Source organism: Miniopterus schreibersii (assembly GCF_964146895.1).
Source record: "Miniopterus schreibersii genome assembly, chromosome: 2".
Lineage (NCBI taxonomy): Eukaryota > Metazoa > Chordata > Mammalia > Chiroptera > Miniopteridae > Miniopterus > Miniopterus schreibersii.
In genome coordinates this window covers 92,154,145-92,173,424 of record NC_138102.1, presented here as the reverse complement: position 1 = coordinate 92,173,424, position 19,280 = coordinate 92,154,145, and the positions used below count along the sequence as shown (strand labels likewise).

Here is a 19,280-nt window from a genome sequence, read left to right as displayed (position 1 = left end):
AAAGGTTCCTTATATTTGCACTAACTGGACACGATTGACTATTTTTTAAAAAGATTTTTTAAATTGATTTTTAGAGAGAAAGGAAAGGAGAGTGGGAGAGAAACAGTGATGTGAGAGTGCAACATTGATTGGCTGCCTTCTGCATGCCCACTGCCAGGGATTGAGCCCACAACCCAGCATGTGCCCTGACAGGGAATTGAACCTTTTGGTGCACCGATGATGTGCAACCAACTGAGCCAGAATAGCCAGGGCATGACTGACTATTTCATCAAATTCTTGCCAATACTAATTATTCTCATTTTATTTGTTTTTAAAAATTATTTATTTGAGAGAAGGGGAGAGACAGAGAGAGAGAGATCGATTTGGTGTCCCACTTATTTGTGCATTCACTGGTTGATTCTTATATGTGTCGTGACCAGGCATCGAACCTGCAACCTTGGTGTATGGGAAAACACTCTGACCAGCGAAGCTACCTGGCCAGGGCTTATTATTCTCATTTTAAATTTGCTAACCATACATGATCTCATTTCTTTTTTTTTTTTTTAATACTTTTAATCCAAAAAGAGCAGCAACATTACTGGCAATAGATAGAAAGGGACATCCTTCCACCTTTCAGAGACTGAGTAGAGTTAAAATATCATTTAATTAAACTAAAAACAAATAAAAACCAAAAGCTTTCATTTAAAATACCCTTTTCTTTCACCATGAGCCTCTAAAAGCTTGTAAGAGTTTTGTATATCTGAAGTTCTGATGTAAGAACTGAATCCCTGATACTGATCTTAACAAATGGAATTCATCTAAATAGCTCTTAAAACTGTTAGCTGTTCTTCAGAAATGAAGGATATTCTTGTTTAAAAATTACCCATGTTAGAAAATGTATGTAGACATTGTCTCTCTTTCTTTGAAGCCTCTTTCAGAGTATTCTGAATTTCTTTTGGTTAATACACACACACACACACACATACACACACACATATATATGTATGTATATATGTATTAAATAAACAAATAAGTAAATATCTTAGTTACTATGACAGCTGACTTTTTAAAGTGGTAAAAAGTAGTACTATGTTGTATTCTAGAAAGAAATGCTTAATCAGAATCTCTCTTTCCTAGTACTTCTTTAGTCAAGTCTTTTCTCACTATTCATGGAGAAATAGGCTAGAAGAACAAGGTAAATACAACTCATATTAACAATTACAAATAGTAACATCAGAATTAATTCTGAAAATCAAGCACAAAGATTAATGTTAATCTTTAGAAGTAATGGTTAGTGATTGCTGAACACATGCTAAACACTAGAAAAACATTAAAAAAAATTTAATCATTACTTCAAGATTATGAACTTGGGCTCATTGTCCTTATATCACAGATGAGGAAAGTGAGGTGGACAGATTAAATTGCCCAAGCTCCCATGGAATTTGAACCTAAGTTTATTTGAACTCCACATCCAAAGTTAAGAAACACACTGAAATGGAAGTGGAAATTGGCAAAGGAACTTGAAAAGACAAATGTGATCAAGATACAGAGACAATGTTGAAATAACTTAGAAATTAGTAAAAAAAAAAAGTCATATAGTAAAATTAGTCATATTCATCCAAAATGGGCAGAAATGAAAAACATGGTATATGAAGCAAAGTACTGAGTTAACAAAAAGTTTTATTAAAAACAGTTTTCTTTAAAAACAAATCCTTTCTTTTCCCCTTAGATACAATACAGGTTCACTGTTAAAAGCAAAGAATAAAATTAGTCTAAAAAAACTTGAAAAGATATCCATCATCCCACCATCCAGAGATAACTGATGCTAACCCATTATTTTACATATAGAGATATATCCATATATCTCCAGATGTTAAAATTTGTTTTCACTTAATTATGTATAATAAGTTATCCTATATAATCAACTTAACCAGTTTAACTTAACATTGGACATTTTAGATTGTTTCTAGTTGCTTCCTCTTATTAAAAACACTCCTATATAAAAAAAATAAGCAAAACTCCTTGAAAATTTTTATACACATTCATAATTATTTCCTGAAGATAAATTTCTCAAAGTTGTGTCAATGGATATGTATTATGGGGTCAATGGATGTGAGTTATTTAAAGCTTTTGATTCATATTTCCAACTATCAATCTGCACAAACTCAACCAAGGCTGTGAATTAACAATTCAGATATGCTTACTCATAATCAAATGTTTTAGTTCTTTAAAACTCAACATTTACAGTTACAATGCAGTAAATTAAATTATAATAAAGAAAAAAGATAGCAACATCATTCTTTTTCTTCCTTTTATTTGATGAGATGCCTTATTATTTTCCTGCCTATTATATGTGTATTCTCTCTTGAAAGTTATGAGGGTATTAAATTCATGAAAATTTCTGTGTTTAGCAAAAATTATCGTTAAGGGGATGGATCCCTTTTGGAAGTCTGGTCATCTACTCACATGTTGAGAGGGTGAAACAAATATACTAGGCTCTTAGACCTACCCACATGGTCTAAAAAAGGGGAAAAAGTAGTTACCATGTTCTTTTGACCATGCATACACATGTGAAACTATGTTGTATCAAAACCACACTTGGCCAAGGATTACTATATTGAAGGCAAAGGAACATTCAGGGTCATTAGTTAGCAATCATTCCAGACTGAGTTGTGTGTGAGTTTGTAATTTTATTCCATATCTATTTCTTATATGTTGCCTTTAATCATTTGTGGCCTTAAAAAGCTAAAAACTAAGCTTGTTGAAACTATATCTAAATGAGAATTTAAGATCCAAGTCATGGCCTGTGAGGAATTACTCTGATTATGGTGTACAGACTTCTTGTCATCTATTTTGCTTGTTTAGGGATTTTTGATTCTATTTCGAATAGTTAAGCCACTAAACAAGTAATCATTATTTACTTTGTTTAGAAAAATTACTATAAAATTAAGCACATTTTTGTTAAAAGTAGTAGAATAACTACTGGTTAGGAAACTGAAGAACTCAGAGAAAAGCTTTGCACTTAAAAAAGATAATGCAAATAAAATATTTGGAACTAAATGTAAAGTCCTATTTTATTTATTTGTCATACAAAGGTCTATTTAAATTATGAACATCCAGTTTAAAACCTTAAAAGAACAATTATTTTCAAAGAAGGAATTGCAGGCATCTTTTTTAAGTTCATCACGTAAGAATAATCAGACCAGAATTTGTGACCTGGTTACTCTAAGAGGAAATATAGGTAAGTAGTAATAGCAAATTTCTTTTTGTTGCAATTAAAAACAAAATCAGCTCAAAAAAAAACATTAGAACACACTTAAGAACATAATGGATAGCCTGTGAAAACAATACTGTGAAACAGCGATTTTCAACTAGTATGCCACAAGAATTTTTAAAACATGCAAAACTTGACTATTTAGTCAGAGACAGTGACCTATTTTTCCTTACACCCAACATCTGTACCAGCTGAATTTTTCTTTTACTTTATCATGATTTACTAAAAGGTGGAAGATATATCTTTTTAGTATTGGATATATAACATATCCAATAATTTTATATCATATTGTATAAGGAGGCACTGTCCAACAGAACTTTCTGTGATGATGGAAATGCTATTTGTGTGAGCCAATAAATTAGCTACTAGACACACATATTTGAAATGTGGCCAGTGAGATAGAGGAACTAAAATTTTATTTAATTTAAATTTAAATAGCCACATGTGGCTAATAGCTACTCTTCTGAATAACACCAGTAAAAGGGGTATTTTCAGAACAAATTCTTTCAAGAATTATATGAGGAGAATTTTTGTAATTATTATTAAACTTCATTTTTGGGGTTTTACTTTAATGGGTTTTATATATGAGTTACTTTTTTATTGCTTGGTTATTGGTAATAAATAGGGGTTCCTTTAACAAATACATAATAATAATCAGTTCTAAATTAAGTGTATTTCATTAATGGAAGGTTCTATTTACTGACCTTATTTTGAACCTCAATTTGTTTCCTTGTTTATGTAATTTCTCTTTTAATATCATTCTGCTGTTTTGTCACCTTGCCTCTAAATGCCATATTGCTGAATTACTTTTATTAAGTGTTATTTCTTTAGCAAAAATACTCTGATGTATTTTATCCTTTTGCTTGGGTTACATTTCAGGGTTGATCTTTCTTTGTATGAAACTTTAATTCTTTTTTTGTAGCAATATGTTGGTGTAGCAGCTGTGATTAACATGGGTATTTTTCATATAGATACAGGTAAATTCTCCTTGATATCCCTGTACCATTTTTCCCCTCAGAACTAGAGTTTCAAGGCCTGTGGAAGAGTGTATGCGTGGGAAGCCCCTAGAGCTCTATGTAGTTCTGTCGGTTCCCTGCTGCTGTGGTATTTTGTTTGTCCTGTAAAAGAGTACACTCTATCGAGGAATGGATCAAATAACATGGATCTTGGCCCCGAACATAGCTTGAAACCCTGAGAATGGAAAGGCCTAGCAATTTTCTTGCTTCTGCTGAAATGCTGAGATGCTGTGGGATAGTAGGCAGGTGTACTGTTTGATATTGTCCTAAAGTGCTTATTCATTCTTTGTCTGATTCTTTTCAGATTGGGGTAAAAAGCTCAGAATTGGTAAATTCATCTTTTTTCTCTAAATGGCTTTTTTAAAAAAGATCCTCACCCAAGGATATGTTTATTGGTTTTAGAGAGAAGAAGGGAGGGAGAGAGAGAGAAGGGGAGAGAGCGAGAGGGAGAGAAAGGTGAGAGAGAAACATTGATCAGTTGCCTCTCCTGTATGTCCTGACTGGGAATCTAATCCACAACCTTTTTGGTGTGTGGAATGATGCTCCAACCAACTGAGCAACCCAGCTAGGGCTCTAAACAGCTTTTAAAAGGCAGGAGTAGCACAAAGATTTTCTTCCTTTTCTCAACCTGTACTTTTTGTTTTTTAACATGAATGCTGATACTGGCTTTATCTGTAATTGTCAAATGTTGAAACAACCCAAATGTCCTTCAACAGTTGAATAAACAGGCTCTGGGGAATCCATACAATGAAATACTACTTAACAATGAAAAGGAACAAATTATCAATATATACAGCAATGTTAATGAATCTCGAATGCATTATGCTGAGTGAAACTCAACCTTTACCTTTTTCTTCCTTAAACAACAACAGACATTTATTTCTCAAAGTTCTGGAGCTGGATCCAAGATCAAGGTGCTGGCTAATTTGGTTCATGGTGAAAGCTCTTTTCCTACCTGGAGATAGCTGTCTTTTTGCTAACTCCTCACATGGTGGAAAGATATTTCTCTCGTGCCTCTTCTTATAAGTGTGAGTCAAAAGGCACCTGAATGTTACTATAGACTGGAACTCAGTTCAGCAACTTGGGTACTTGAGTTTTGGCTAAGAATTCAGAGCCAAAACTAAAATACAAGCAAAAGTTTATTTAGAAAGTCAGAGGTAGAAGAAGTGAGCCAGCTGGACTGTGTGGGCTCAGGAAACAAGTTACAGAGGCAAAAGAAGGGCCCTTGGAGCTTAGGAGAAGGGAACGCAAAGAGACACACCCAAAGGAAGAAGGCACAAGCAGCTCAAGAGGGAAGGAGAGAAAGAGACAGAGAAGGGGGAGTAGTAGGCCTTTACTTTTTGAAGTTATGGCATGAAGTTGCACATAAACTTTTTTTAAAATTTACTGGGGTGACACTGGCTAACAAAATTATACAGATTTTAGGTGCACAATTCTACAACACATCATGTACACTGTATTTTGTGTTCACCCTTGCAAGTCAAGTCTTCACACATCACCATTTATCCCCCCAATATTCTCCACACATCCTCTTATACACACTCTCCCTGGCAATCACCACACTATTGTCCCTGTTGATGAGTTCTTTCTTTTTTCTTTTTTTAACTCAGTCACTCCAGGCCCCCCAACCAGTGCTGAACTCCCCCTCCCAAAAGCTGTCAGCCTGTTCTTTATCTCTGAGTATGTCTCTATTTTGCTTATTAGTTCATTTTGTTCATTAGATTACATCTATGAGTGAAATCATATGGTACTTATCTTTCTCTGACTGCTTATTTCACTTAGCATAATGCTGTCCAGGTCCATCTATGCTGTTGCAAAGGGTAAAATTTCATTCTTTTTTAGGGCTGAGTAGTATTCCACTGTGTAAATGTACTACAGCTTCTTTATCCACTCATCTACTACTGATGGGCACTTAGGCAGCTTCTAAATCTAAGGCTATTGTAAATGATGCTGCTATGAACACAGGGGTGCATATATTCTTTTAAATTAGTATTCTGGGTTTCTTTGGATAAATCTCCAGAAGTGGAATTGCTGCGTACTTCATAAGGCAGTTCCAATTTTAATTTTTTTAGGTAACTCCAGTCTGCTTTCCACAGTGGCTGCACCAATCTGCAGACCCACCAACATGCATGAGGGTTCCCGTTTCTCCACACCCTCACCAACACGTTTGTTGATTTATTGATGACAGCTATTCTGACAGGTTTGGGGTGATATCTCACTGTTTTTTTTTAATTTGCATTTCTCTAATGATGAGTGAGGTTGAGTATCTCTTAATATCTCTCTTGGCTATCTGTAAGTCCTCTTTGGAGAACTGTCCACTCAGGTCCTTTGCCCATTTTTTAACTGAATTGTTTTTCTGGTGTTGAGTTTTATAAGTTCTTTATAAATTTTGAATATGAATATGTTCTGCTATTCAGTGGGTAGTCTTTTCATTTTGTTGATGGTTTCCACTGCTGTGCAAAAAAGTTTTAGTTTGATGTAGTCCCCCTTTTGTTTTTTTTATTTGTTTTCCTTGCCTGAGAAGATATAACAGAAAAAATATCGCTATGGGAAATATACGAGATTTTACCGCCTATGTTTTTGTCTAGGATTTTTACAGTTTTGAGTTTAACGTTTAAGTTTTTAATCCATTTTGAGTTTATTCCTGTGTCTGGTGTAAGAAGCTGGTCTAGCTTTATTTTTTTGCATGTATCTGCTCAATATTCTCAACACCATCTACTGGGCAGACTATCTTTTCCCTATTGTATGTTTTGCTTCCTTTGTCAACTATTAAAGGAATGGGTTTACTTCAGGGCTCCTAATCTGTTCCATTGATCTATATGTCTGTTTTTTATTCCAGTACCATGTTGTTTTGATTACTATGGCTTCGTAGTATAGTTTGATATTAGGTAGAGCGGTTCCTTCAACTTTGTTCTTCTTTATTAAGATTGCTGTGACTATTAGGAGTGTTTTGTAGTTCCACATAAATTTTGGGAATACTTGTTCTAGTTCTATGGAATAGGTCATTGGTATATTGTTAGTAATTCCATTGAATCTAAAGATTGCTTTGGGTAGTATGGACATTTTAATGATGTTAATTCTTACTATCCATGAACATGGAATATGCTTCCACTTATTTGTCTTCTTCAATTTCTTTCTTCAGTGACTTATAATTTTCCGAGTACAGGTATTTTACGTTTGGTTAAATTTATTCCTATGCATTTTATTCTTTTTGAGCAATTGTGAATGAGATTTTCTTAAGTTTCGCTTTCTGATAGTTCATTATCCCTGTATAAAAATGTAATGATTTCTGGATATTTATTTCGTATCCTGTTACTTTACTGAATTCATTTATCAGTTCTAGTAGTTATTTGGTGGAGCCTTCATGGTTCTTTACATACAGCATCATCTCATCTGCAAATAATAAGTTTTACTTCTTCCTTTCCAATTTGGATGCCTTTTATTTCTTCTTGTCTGAATGTGTCGTTAGGACTTCCAGTACTATGTTCAATAAGAGTGGTGAAAGTGAACATCCCTGTCTTACTGCTCATCTTAAGGGAAGTGCTTGTAGTTTTTTCCCATTGAGTGTGATGTTGGCTGTGTGTTTGTCATATATGGCCTTAATTATGTTGAGGTATGTTCCCTCTATTCCCACTTTGCTCAGAGTTTTTATCATAAATGGGTGCTGGATTTTATCAAATGCTTTTTCTGCATCTATTGATATGATCATGTGGTCTTTACCCTTCATTTTGTTTATGTGGTGTATTAAGTTTATTGATTTTTGATATTGTAATAACCTTGTATTCCCTGGATAAATCCTACTTGATCATGGTATATGATCTTTTTGAAGTATTGCTTGATAGTTTGATAATATTTTGTTGAAGATTTTAGCATCTATGTCTGGGTGGGGGCCTTTTTTATGCCAAGGGCCATTTGGATATTTATAACATCATTCGTGGGCCATAAAATATTATCAACTTAAAAATTAGCCTGCTATATTTGGTCAAACATTTAATTAACTCACCCCTAATGTGATGGCTGGAAATGCTTCTCTGGTGAGGCCTTGGCAGGGCCAGACCAAATGATTTTGCAGGCCATAAATGGCCCTGGCGCTGGGCATTCCTCTGCTCTGATCTATGTTAATCAGGAATATTGGCCTATAATTTTCTTTCTTTGTAGTGTCTTTATCTGGTTTTGAAATTAGGATAATGCTGGCCTTGTAAAATGTGCTTTGGAGCCTTCCCTCTTGAATTTTTGGGAATAGTTTGAGAAAGTTAGTGTTAGTTCTTCCATGAATTTTTGGTAAAATTCACCTGTGAAGCCACCCAATTCAGGAATTTTGTTTGATGGAAGTTTTTGATTACTGCTTCAATTTTATTAGTTGTAATCTGTCTATTCACCCTCTCTAATTCTTTCTAATTGAGTTTTGGAAGGTTGTATGTTCATAAGAATTTAGTTTTCATCTAGTGTCCAATTTATAGGCATACAGTTGTTTGTAATATTTTCTACCAATTCTTTGTATTTCTTTGTTGTGAATTGTCACTTCTCCACTTTAATTCCTGATTTACTTGTGTCCCTTTTCTTTTTCTTGAGTCTAGTTAAAGGTCTGTCAATCTTGTTTACCTTTCAAAGAACCAGCTCTTGATCTTTTGTATTTTTTTAGACTATTTTGTTTACTTCTACCTTGATCATTTTTTCCTTCCTTCTACTTACTCTGGGCTTGTTTTTTCATTTTTCAAGTTCCTATAAATGTAAAGTTAGATTGTTTATTTTGATAGGACTGTGATGCTAAGAATTTCCCTCTTAGACTGTTTTAGCTGTGTCCCACAGATTTTGGTTTATGTTCTCATCATTTTCATTAGTTTCAAGGTATGTTTTGATTTCTTCCTTGATCTCATTTCTAACCCATTCATTGTTTGATAACATGTCACTTAGCCTCCTGTTTTTCAATTTTTTTCTTGTAATTGATTTCTAGTTTCATACCATTATGGTCAGAGATGATGCTTGATATGATTTCAACCTTCTTAAATTTAAGACTTGTTTTGTGTTGTAATGTGGTCTACCCTAGAAAAATGTTCCATGTGCACTCGAAAAGAATGTAAATACTGCTGCTTTGGGGTGAAATGCTCTGAAGATATCAATTAAATCCACGTGGTCTAGTGTGTCATTTAAGGCCACAGTTTCCTTGTTGATTTTCTATCTGGAAGATCCATTGATTTCAATGGGGTGTAAAAATCCCTTACTGTGATTGTATTATCATCAATCTCTCCCTTTCTGTCCGTAAAGATTTGCTATACATACTTAGGTGCTCCTATGCTGTGTGCATAAATGTTGTTCACAAGGGTTATATCCTCTTTTGCATTGCTCCTTTTATCATTATGTAGTATCCTCCTTTGTCTTTTATAGTCTTTGTTTTAAAGTCTACTTTACCAGATATAAATATTGCTACCTGTTTTCTTTTTAACCATTTGAATGAAATCTCTTTTTCCATCCCTTCATTTTTAGTCTGTATCTTTCATTCTGAGATGTGTCCTGCAGAGAGCCATATATATGGGTTTTGTTTTCTTACCCATTCTGCTACCCTATGTCTTTTGACTGGAACATGTAAGCAATTTACATTTAAATTGATTACTGATAGTACATATTTATTGCCATTTTATTCTTTTAACCATGTTCCTCTTTTTCTTCTTCCTAAAGCAGGCCCTTTAACACTTCTTGTAATACTGGTTTGGTGGTAAAAAACTCATTTAGTTTTTTCTTGTCTCGGAACCTCTTGATATGTCCTTCAATTTTTTTTATTTAAAATATATCTTTATTGATTTCAGAGAGGGAAAGGGAGAGGGAGAGAGAGAAATATCAATGAGAGAGTCATTGATCGGCTACCTCCTGCATGCCCCTGACTGGGAATTGAGCCTGCAACCTGGGCATGTGCCCTGACCGAGAATTGAACCGCAATCTCCTGGATCCTAGGAAGATGCTCAACCGCTAAGTCATGCCCAGGTGGGCTGTCCTTCAATTTTAATGATAGCCTTGTTTGGTAGAGTTGTCTTGCTTGTAGGTCCTCACTTTCCATCACTTTGAATATTTCAAGCCAATCCCTTCTGGCTTGAAATGTTTCTGTTGAGAAATCAGCTGACAGTCTAATGGGAGCTCCTTTGTAGGTAACCAACTGTTTTTCTCTCACAGCTTTTAAAATTCTTTGTCTTTAACCTTCACCATTTTTATTATGATGTGTCTTGGTGTTGACCTCTTTGGGTCCATCTTGTTTAGCACTTTCTGTGCCTCCTGGACTTGCATGTCTTTTTAGTTCACCTGGTTAGGGAAGTTTTCAGTCATTATTTCTTCCAATAGGTTTTGATCCTTTGCTCCGTCTCTTCTTCTTGTATCCCTATGATGTAGATGTAGTTACGCTTCATGTTGTCCCAAAAGTTCCTTAAACTATTCTCATTTTTTAAAATTCTTTTTTCTTTTTGCTGCTACGATTGGATATTCTTTTCTACCTTGTCCTCAACTTGCTGGTTTGATCCCCTGCTTCATCCAACTTGATTGTTTATTCCTCCAGTTTATTTGTCATTTCTGACTGGTCCTTTTTATGGTTTCTATGTCCTTCTTCATGCTGTTGAGCATCCTTATAACAATTACTTTGAACTCTATATCTGATAAATTGCCTGCCTCCATTTCATTTAGCTCTTTTTCTGGAGATTTCTCCTGTTCTTTCATTTGGGACATGTTTGTGTCCCCATTTTGGCTGCCTTTTCGTGTTTGTTTCTATGTATTAGGTAGATCTGCTATGACCCCTAGTGTTTGTGGGGTGGCTTTATCTAGTAGGTGTCCAGTGCAGTCCAGTGATCCAGTCTCCTTGATCACCTAAGCTGGGTGCTCAGGAATGTCCCTTGTGCGGGTTATGTGGGCCCTCCTCTTGTAACTGAGTCTTGATTGCTGTTGGCCCATTCATGTGTGGGATTGACCCTCAGCCTAGCTGACTGTGAGCTTCAACCCTGACCATGGCATGTGAGAGATGCTGTGCAGGTCTTGACCACAAGAAGCAGAATTCCCCTAACCAGGATTTGGTGCCTGCCGAGATCTCCCTTTAGATATACTTCTTGTGAAGCTTATTGGATCCTGCTCTGTTTTTGTCTGAACCTGACCAGTGGGTGTGTTGGTTCTGGACCTCTTGGAATGGACTCTGGTACAGGACAATGTCAGACACTGCTTGTGACTGGCCTCAGCAGCATCTTATAACTTGTTTGGAACAGTCTCAATGTGGTTTCCTCTGTAAAATCTTTGCAACACGGCTTCTCTTCAGCTAGTCTTCAGTTGGTCATCCATGATGACTGTTCCATAATTTAGGTGTAATTCCAATTTGGTCCTGGGAGGAGATGAGTATAGCTTCCACCTACTCTGCAGCCATCTTGGATCCTTTTTCTGGCATATAATCTTTTTGATTGGTTGCTACTCGTGTATGTTTTATTACAAACAAGATTCTGTGATCCAGTTTTATTTCACATCTTTACCTGGAAGTCTCAGTCTATGCTTTTAATATGTATGCATGATAAATGTTAAACAATTAAAGATTGAGAGATGGCCAGAATATTAAATAATTGTCAAGTGAACCTCAGAAAACCAGTGAATGTTTAATAAAACGAATAGCTCTTCTGTAGGACCGTAGAGAATTTCATACGTCCAAAGTTTTTCCCCCCCAAGTTTTCATACCCCCTAGTTTTTAAAATTACAGGTAAGCTTCATATTCATTTTATTTTAGACCCCCTTTATTCTAGATTGAATATCATTTAAACTATATTCTTATACTCACAGGCCAAGGCTGTAGATCATTAAGTCCCTTTTCTAATTTCTCAACATCTGGAAACTTTGTGGCTCCATCAGCATCTGCCATAAGGATCTTTTCTCCTCGAGAACTGAATATACCCTGTATTTAAAAAATTCAATTAAAAAAGAGTTGCTTAAAATTAAGGTTAAATTCAATGACATATCAGTCTGTTCTGTTTTGCTTACAGAAGGAGGCTGAAGTTGACTTAAAACAAATTACATTGATAAGATCTTCCTAAATGTATCTAATGCCTATTTTACAATTTTAAAAACTTTGTGAGGTCATCCAACTAATACTTTGGAAAATATCACGCTAAGAAAAGTTTTTGACAAATCAAAGATATTCTGCATTATTATTATTACAAATGTGAAATACCTATTATAATATATGTATTGTTTATGTATCATGGCACTTAGCAGAGCATATTGAGAACATATTTATGAACAGATTGAACAAATACACAAATTTGCTGTGAAATGCATCATAACAATTTTTTATTATTTTGGAATCTAAAGTATTTTAAATAGTTAAATAAAGAATTATAGAATGTCACTAAAAATTAGAAGTGCAGATATATCCAAATATATTCTGTTATATGATGTCAGGTGACACTTAGCAAAATTATGCCACTCAATTTTGAATTGACTGGTCTTTTGTGCAAAATATGGGTCTATTAGTATATATTTGACACAGAAATAAACTATATCTGTATATACACATAAACTTAATTTCATGGTGCATTTTAGTGAATTCATTGTTTAAGTATAAACATATCTATGGCTTGATTCAGTAAAATACAGCTTTGATATTACTTAAGAGTATGACTGCAGATAAGATATATACAAATGCAGACAGAAATTTGATCACTTATTCTATGGTATAGGCCCACTAATTATCATCTGTAATGTTTATCATACTCATTAGAATATGCGTAAAAAAAAGAAATAAAAGTGTTATATTTAACACCTGAACAACATATATGAAGTTTTAGAAAAAAAATTGCAAGGTACAAAATTTGAGGCTATCAGTTTAATATGGAAAAACAAACAATTAAGGACTATTTCAATGATACATGATAAGCGTGAACTGGAGGTCATTATTTAGCATTAATGGAAAATCACCTTTGGTCCTCTAACACATTAAAGCTGCCTCATCTATTTTTAAAAGGGCGGTTCTTTAATGCTTGCTACTGTTCCTTTACTTCACTGCCATTCAGTCATAGCCAGTCCTCTCTGACTACTCTGATGTTTCTTCCCCATTATGTACCTCATTTTCCCACTGCTTGGTCCTGGCCCTTCTTTATTCCCTGTTCCTTGCCAATTTAATGGCTTCCAATATCATCTGATGTGTGTAGATGACTCACTCATCTCCTCTTCCAGGCTATTCTGAATACCACTACTTCGTACCTCAAACTTAATATGGCTCCAACTCAACTCGAAATAGTCTTTTAAATCAGCTCCTCCTCCAGTGTTACCCAAGGCCACTGGCAACTCATTCCTCTCCATTACTTGATCCAATTTAGTCTCATTTTAAATACCTCCTACATTTATCCTCTTCTCTTCTGTTGTTACTATCATAATCCAAATAATATTCATTATATCTTGCCTAAACTACTACCCTGGCTGCTGTTGCTCTGCCAACGCTAAAAGTCTAAAAGCCCCTAGCCCAAAGTTCATGATCTGAACTCACCTACCCCTCTGGCCTTATTTCTAAAGTCAAACCCCAAGGATCACTAGTAGTTCCTTTATTGTCCCTTTGGTAATGTTCCTCCTTTGCAAACTCCCTGCCTCAACTTTTGCCTGGATAATTCCTAATCCTCCTTGAAAACTCCATTCAGAATTTACCTCCAGTGGAAAGTCTTTGCTGCTCCTCCCTGGTGAAGGGTAGTGCCAACATTTCGCATATAGTCTATTATAGCATTTACAGTAATGTTAAACTGATATCCTTAAGGATAGGATGGTGTCTTTCATCCTGGTATCTTTAATAAAGTGCCTGACATGTAGTAGGAATTCAAATATTGGCTGAATAAATAAGTGAACAGATGAATTTAAAGCCCACAATGATATTGCATCAATTCTACTTTCTTTTTCTCATTCATATTTTGTGACCCAGCCAGAAGATTCACTGTTTTTAATACATATACCAAAAGTTTCTACTTCTGTCTTTTCTTGCTTTGCTGTCTGGCATGCTCTTCTCAGAACTCTCTCCATGCAGTATTAAACAAGGGAAAAACATGGATTTCAGGGTTAACCTAACCTAATCTAGACTTAGTATCTATGGGACCCTGAGTAATCTACTCTACCTATCTATGCCTCAATTTCCACATCTATATAATCAAAATAATAGGACCTAATTCATGAGACAACATGAGGATTAAATTCGATAATTATGTTGAAGTGGTTAATTTACTGTCCAGTTCAAAATAATCAGTAAACAAGTGAAAGCCAGAACTCACCATCACTGGAGGCCTAGCTTCAGCCAATAGCTCCTTTGTGAAGTCTACTATTTTCCTCACGTGCCTAAGACTGCTATTTATCTACCACAATATCTTTTCTTTCCTTCTCCATTACTAATGAAACTCTGATGTAGTTGGGAATGAATATATTAGAAAAAACATTTTTTAGCCTTCCTTGGAAATAGAGGTAGCCCTGTGACACTGTTCTGGCCAGTGAAATTTAAGTCAGTCATTGGGTGGAGCTTCTGGGAAAGCTCCTTAAAGGGGGAGGAAACCAGTTGCCCTTTGTCCTTCCTCCTGTCTAGAATGTGGATGTAATGGATAGTGCTCCAGGAGTCGTCTGAGTGCTTGAAGAAAAAGGAGTGAAAAGGTAGGAGCTGGGTTTCTGATGGCACAGTGGAGTTGTTGAACAAGTCCTGGACTGTCTAAATATCTAGATTTCTTTTATGGAGGGTGAGGAGGTGCTAAATAAAGAATAAAACTCTGAGTCATTTAGGAAATTATTATTTGAATTTTTTTTTCACGTGACTTTTGTTTTTTTTGTTAGTGTATCTTGAGTCCTACCTAATATGCTCAGGTGAAAGTAATCTCTTCTTCCTTGGAATTTCTATAGCACTTCATTTGTTTCTCTCTTATAAGTCCAATCACCTTTTCTATTAGACTATAAATTTCATCAGAATAGACCATATCAGATTGGTCTTAATTTACAGTACCATGCTTATTTTGTAAATTGCAAAATAAATAAATAAATAATCACATAATCTTACTATCCAGTGACTCTACCAAAGACACAGGAAAATAGTAACATTTTAAACTTTGATTAAGATAAACATTTTTCTGAATCAACCAGTATGTTATAGATATGGAATATTTTCAGATTTGATCAAATATACATATATGTATAAAGCTATTATTAAAAGTAATTTCCCACTAACTTGAAATCCTGGTATTCAACTAGCTAGCTGTAGAATTCACATGGACTACAGTCTACAAAAGAGGTTATTCAAAATAGCTTTATATTTTATTTATTTAATTAATTTTTTAAATCCTCACCCCAGGATATTTTTTCCATTGATTTTTAGAGAGAGTGGAAGGGGGATGGGGGGAGAGGGAGAGGGAGAGGGAGAGAGAGGGAGAGAGAGAGAGGGAGGGAGAGAGGGAGAGAGGGAGAGAGGGAGAGAGGGAGAGAGGGAGAGAGGGAGAGAGGGGGAGAGAGAGAGAGGGGGAGAGAGAGAGAGAAAGACACTGATGCAAGAGATACACATCAATTGGTTGCCTCCTGCATGTGCTCCAACCAGGGCTAGGGATCGAACCTGCAAACCCGGTATGTGCCCTTGACTGGGAATTGAACCTGAGACCCTTCAGTGCGTGGGCTGATGCTCTAACCACTGAGCACCACCAGCCAAGGTCAAAATATCTTTAATATTTTAGATAAAAATGTTGAAACTGTGTATTACCATTTTAATAGCACCACCTTTCCCACGATTCTTCACCAGTGTTATCACTCGTATTTTGTCACTTCCATATTTCTGGCAATATTTAAAAGCTACCTGTCAAATTACATAAAAGTGAGAAAAAAATTAACTTGGATTAGAAGATAGTAACAAAGTGGGTTTCTCATTTTGGCTTAAACATTGCTATTCCAGTTGCCCTCTTCCTGTGATGCGATTATACCCACCATGCATTTTGGTGGCCCAGGGGAGCTGCTGAATTCCTGGTGTGAAGATATGACATTGACCTACTGGGCTGAAGTCAGAGTTCACTTTCCTGCAGAGGAACCACCTTAACAGGAAGCTGCTGTCCCTTATTATCTTGATTCCTCTACCTAAGCTACTGAGCTGCCAGAATAAAACAAAATCCATTTGATAATGTACGCACTTGTGACCTGAGCCTCCAATACTGCTTAATGACTTGTTTACTTGTCAGCAACCAATCTTATTCCCCAGAGAGGTTTTTTGAATTCTGGACCATTTCCCTCAAATCTCACTCAAATTTCTTTCTCAGCAGATATCCATTCTATAACTTACCCTTTTCTGAATCTTCAATCTCTTCCTCTCTGCTGGATACACAGCCTCAAGCGTGCGCAAGAGTCCAGCATACTAAAAACTTTCCTTTGATTTCACTATTATCCTAAGAAACTGCCAGTATTCTTTGATTTATAGCCAAAGTCTTGAAATAATGATCTACATCTATTTATATATTCTTTGATTTGTAATCAGTCATGAAATAATGTTCTACATCTATAATATATATACATCTATATATTGCCATCTACATCTCTTCATCACTTATTTAGTCTTCAAGCCATTGCAGCACAGCTCATAACCTTTGCTTTTCCATATCACCCCTCTTAACCTCCTCATGGATGGCACCCTCTCCTTTTGGCACTTATTTCCATGGGCAGTTGTGAAGGTATTCTCATCTGGTGTTTGCCCTCCTGTCAGGCCAGCTTAAGATGAAGTTCAAACTCTGTGTCTTTTTCCTAGCTTCTATGCTCATCCTCAACTTCCTCTCCAGGGAAAAGAAAAGTAATTCTAATAGGTTCTAAGGCATTTTCCCATTTAACTTTTACTTCACTCATCACATACTGTAACTGCAGACCTTCCCCGCCAGACAGTAAGCTACTTAAAAGCTAAGATTACTATTTCTAGTGCCTGACACATAGTCTAGAATTGATTAATCTCAATGAACAAATGCAGCCACAGTCCTCTGTACATATTCCTATTATAGCACTGGTAGGCACTGTTGGCTACCTACCCAACAAACAATGCCTCCTTCTTCCTTGCTGTTATGGCCTCAGTCTTGCATAGTGACAGTGTGTACAGCACCAGGCAATGAATCACGATTGGTCTAAATCTTCTTTGCCAAGTACTTTCTCAGCCCCCCTTGCAGGCATGGGTTGTCATGCCACCAATTCTGGCTTATGAAATCTACTGGAGGTCTGCTGGAGGATAAGGCTTCTGGTAAAGCTTTCTATTTCCAATTAAAAAGGAGAGAGGCACTCAAAGACAAATCTTAATGTCCTGACTGTTTCTTACTGCTTAGGATGTGATGTTTGGATCTCTGGCAATTCTGTGACAAGGGAATATATGAGAACTGAAAAGCTGCTTTTCCTCAGCTGGGCTGATGCTGCTTCTGTAATCTCAGCAGCAATATCTCTCCACATACTAATACATCTCAGGCATAGTATGTGTTTATATTTTTCACATCATATTTATTATTCAAAGTGCAGCATTTATTCTTCCTGAAAGAGATCCCATAATACTTTTTGGCCTCTATGCCTTTGTTTACACTATTTTTCAACCTGAATATACTATCCTCTATGTTCTTAGTTATAACCACCCTTAAAGGTTTAGTTCAAAAGTCACTTCTCTTTCTCATAAATTCTTTATAGCATTTTATTTTCAGCCCCACTTTTTACCTGCATTGGAGAATGTGTAGGCATGTTGCATGACAGTCCTGAAGGCTTCTTACACAAAGAGGTGGGCTCATGTATTTGTATGGTCCCTCCAGTGTCCAGCACTTCAGTTATAATTGGTATTTTACAAAAACCATTACTGATGAATAATTAAGTAAACAGATGTTTCCCTTTGTATTTATTATAAGGTACATTATGTTGCTATTTAACAAGAATATTATAGCACCATTAAATGAATCTTTTATTATAGAAATATGAATTATCAAAGAAAAATGCAAAGCATTATTAATAAAAAACATTTAGATGTTTGAAGAATAATTTATCAGGATCACTGGCAAGACTTAATAAACGTACTACTGCAAAAATCAGTGTACTTGGGCCTGGCAGCTACATGTCTAGGAATGGAGAAATGAAAGGGGATAATACTCGAAGACACTGTTACCTCCTTTGGGTAAATCTACATGGGGGTATGACAAAGGACACACCTGCTATTGCGTGGTGATATGAAGGCATCTTCCTGTTTAAATGACTGCTTTAGAATCTGTCAGGCAAGGTGTAGCATAAAGAACAGAATCATGCTTAGGGAAAGAAGAACCATAAACTGATGGGCAAAGAGGATTCCCCACTGGCCAGTGCGAACTGTTGTTGTGCATGTTGTCTCTCAACTTGGTGATCTTCAAAGCTTCCCTGGTCTCACAGAACAGTGGAATAGCAGTGGATTTTCCAGCTTTCCATAAATGAAATCTTTCTGCTGCTTCTACTACCCATACTATAACAAAGCTTTAGGCTCTCTTCTGATGAGCAAAAGTAAGATTTTACACTTGCTAAATTATTCCATATTTTCTATCTACTGGCAATTCTAAAAGCAAGTTTACTTACCTTTGAAGTCTGGTCTTTGCTGCCATCGTCAACTACTATCACTTCATAAGTGAAAGTAGGATCTTGTTTCTGTAAGAAGCAAAAATAAAATACCATGATTTGGAATAACTGCCATAGAGAATTCTAAAAACATTGTAAGAAATTTAAAAAATAATTGTTTTAGTGTTGAGTATAAAGAAGTGTACAAGCCACATAAAATAAAAAGGCCAGAGCAAAGAAGAGACCCTGGGTGGGAGTAGAGGGCAGATACTGATTAAGTCTCTGTGAGCATCCTGTTCTTCCCATCGCCAACTCTGTACCATGTCAGTGAAGTAACCAGGTTCTTGTGGTGCTGAGCACATCTGAGAGATGCTACCAGGTGTATGAGAAAAAAGCCCAGGAGGTTTGAAGTCAGAGAGTGCAGATTCCAATCTGGATGCACTTCTTAGCCTTATGATCTTAGGCAAGTTAAC

The 19,280-nt window shown here is 35.8% G+C and overlaps 1 protein-coding gene across 4 annotated transcripts in view; it reads right to left on the bottom strand.

Annotated features, from left to right (window-relative positions):
* Positions 1-19,280, bottom strand: part of ALG5 (ALG5 dolichyl-phosphate beta-glucosyltransferase) — a 49,716-nt gene that overhangs the window by 24,399 nt on the left and 6,037 nt on the right. For all 4 annotated transcript variants that reach the window (XM_081129707.1, XM_081129706.1, XM_081129705.1 and 1 more), the window contains exons 5-7: positions 18,829-18,897; positions 15,989-16,081; positions 12,062-12,175 (exon numbers count right to left, since the gene is read on the bottom strand). In XM_081129707.1, coding sequence (XP_080985833.1) covers positions 12,062-12,175; positions 15,989-16,081; positions 18,829-18,897 — 276 coding nt within the window. The remainder of the gene's footprint in view (positions 1-12,061; positions 12,176-15,988; positions 16,082-18,828; positions 18,898-19,280) is intronic.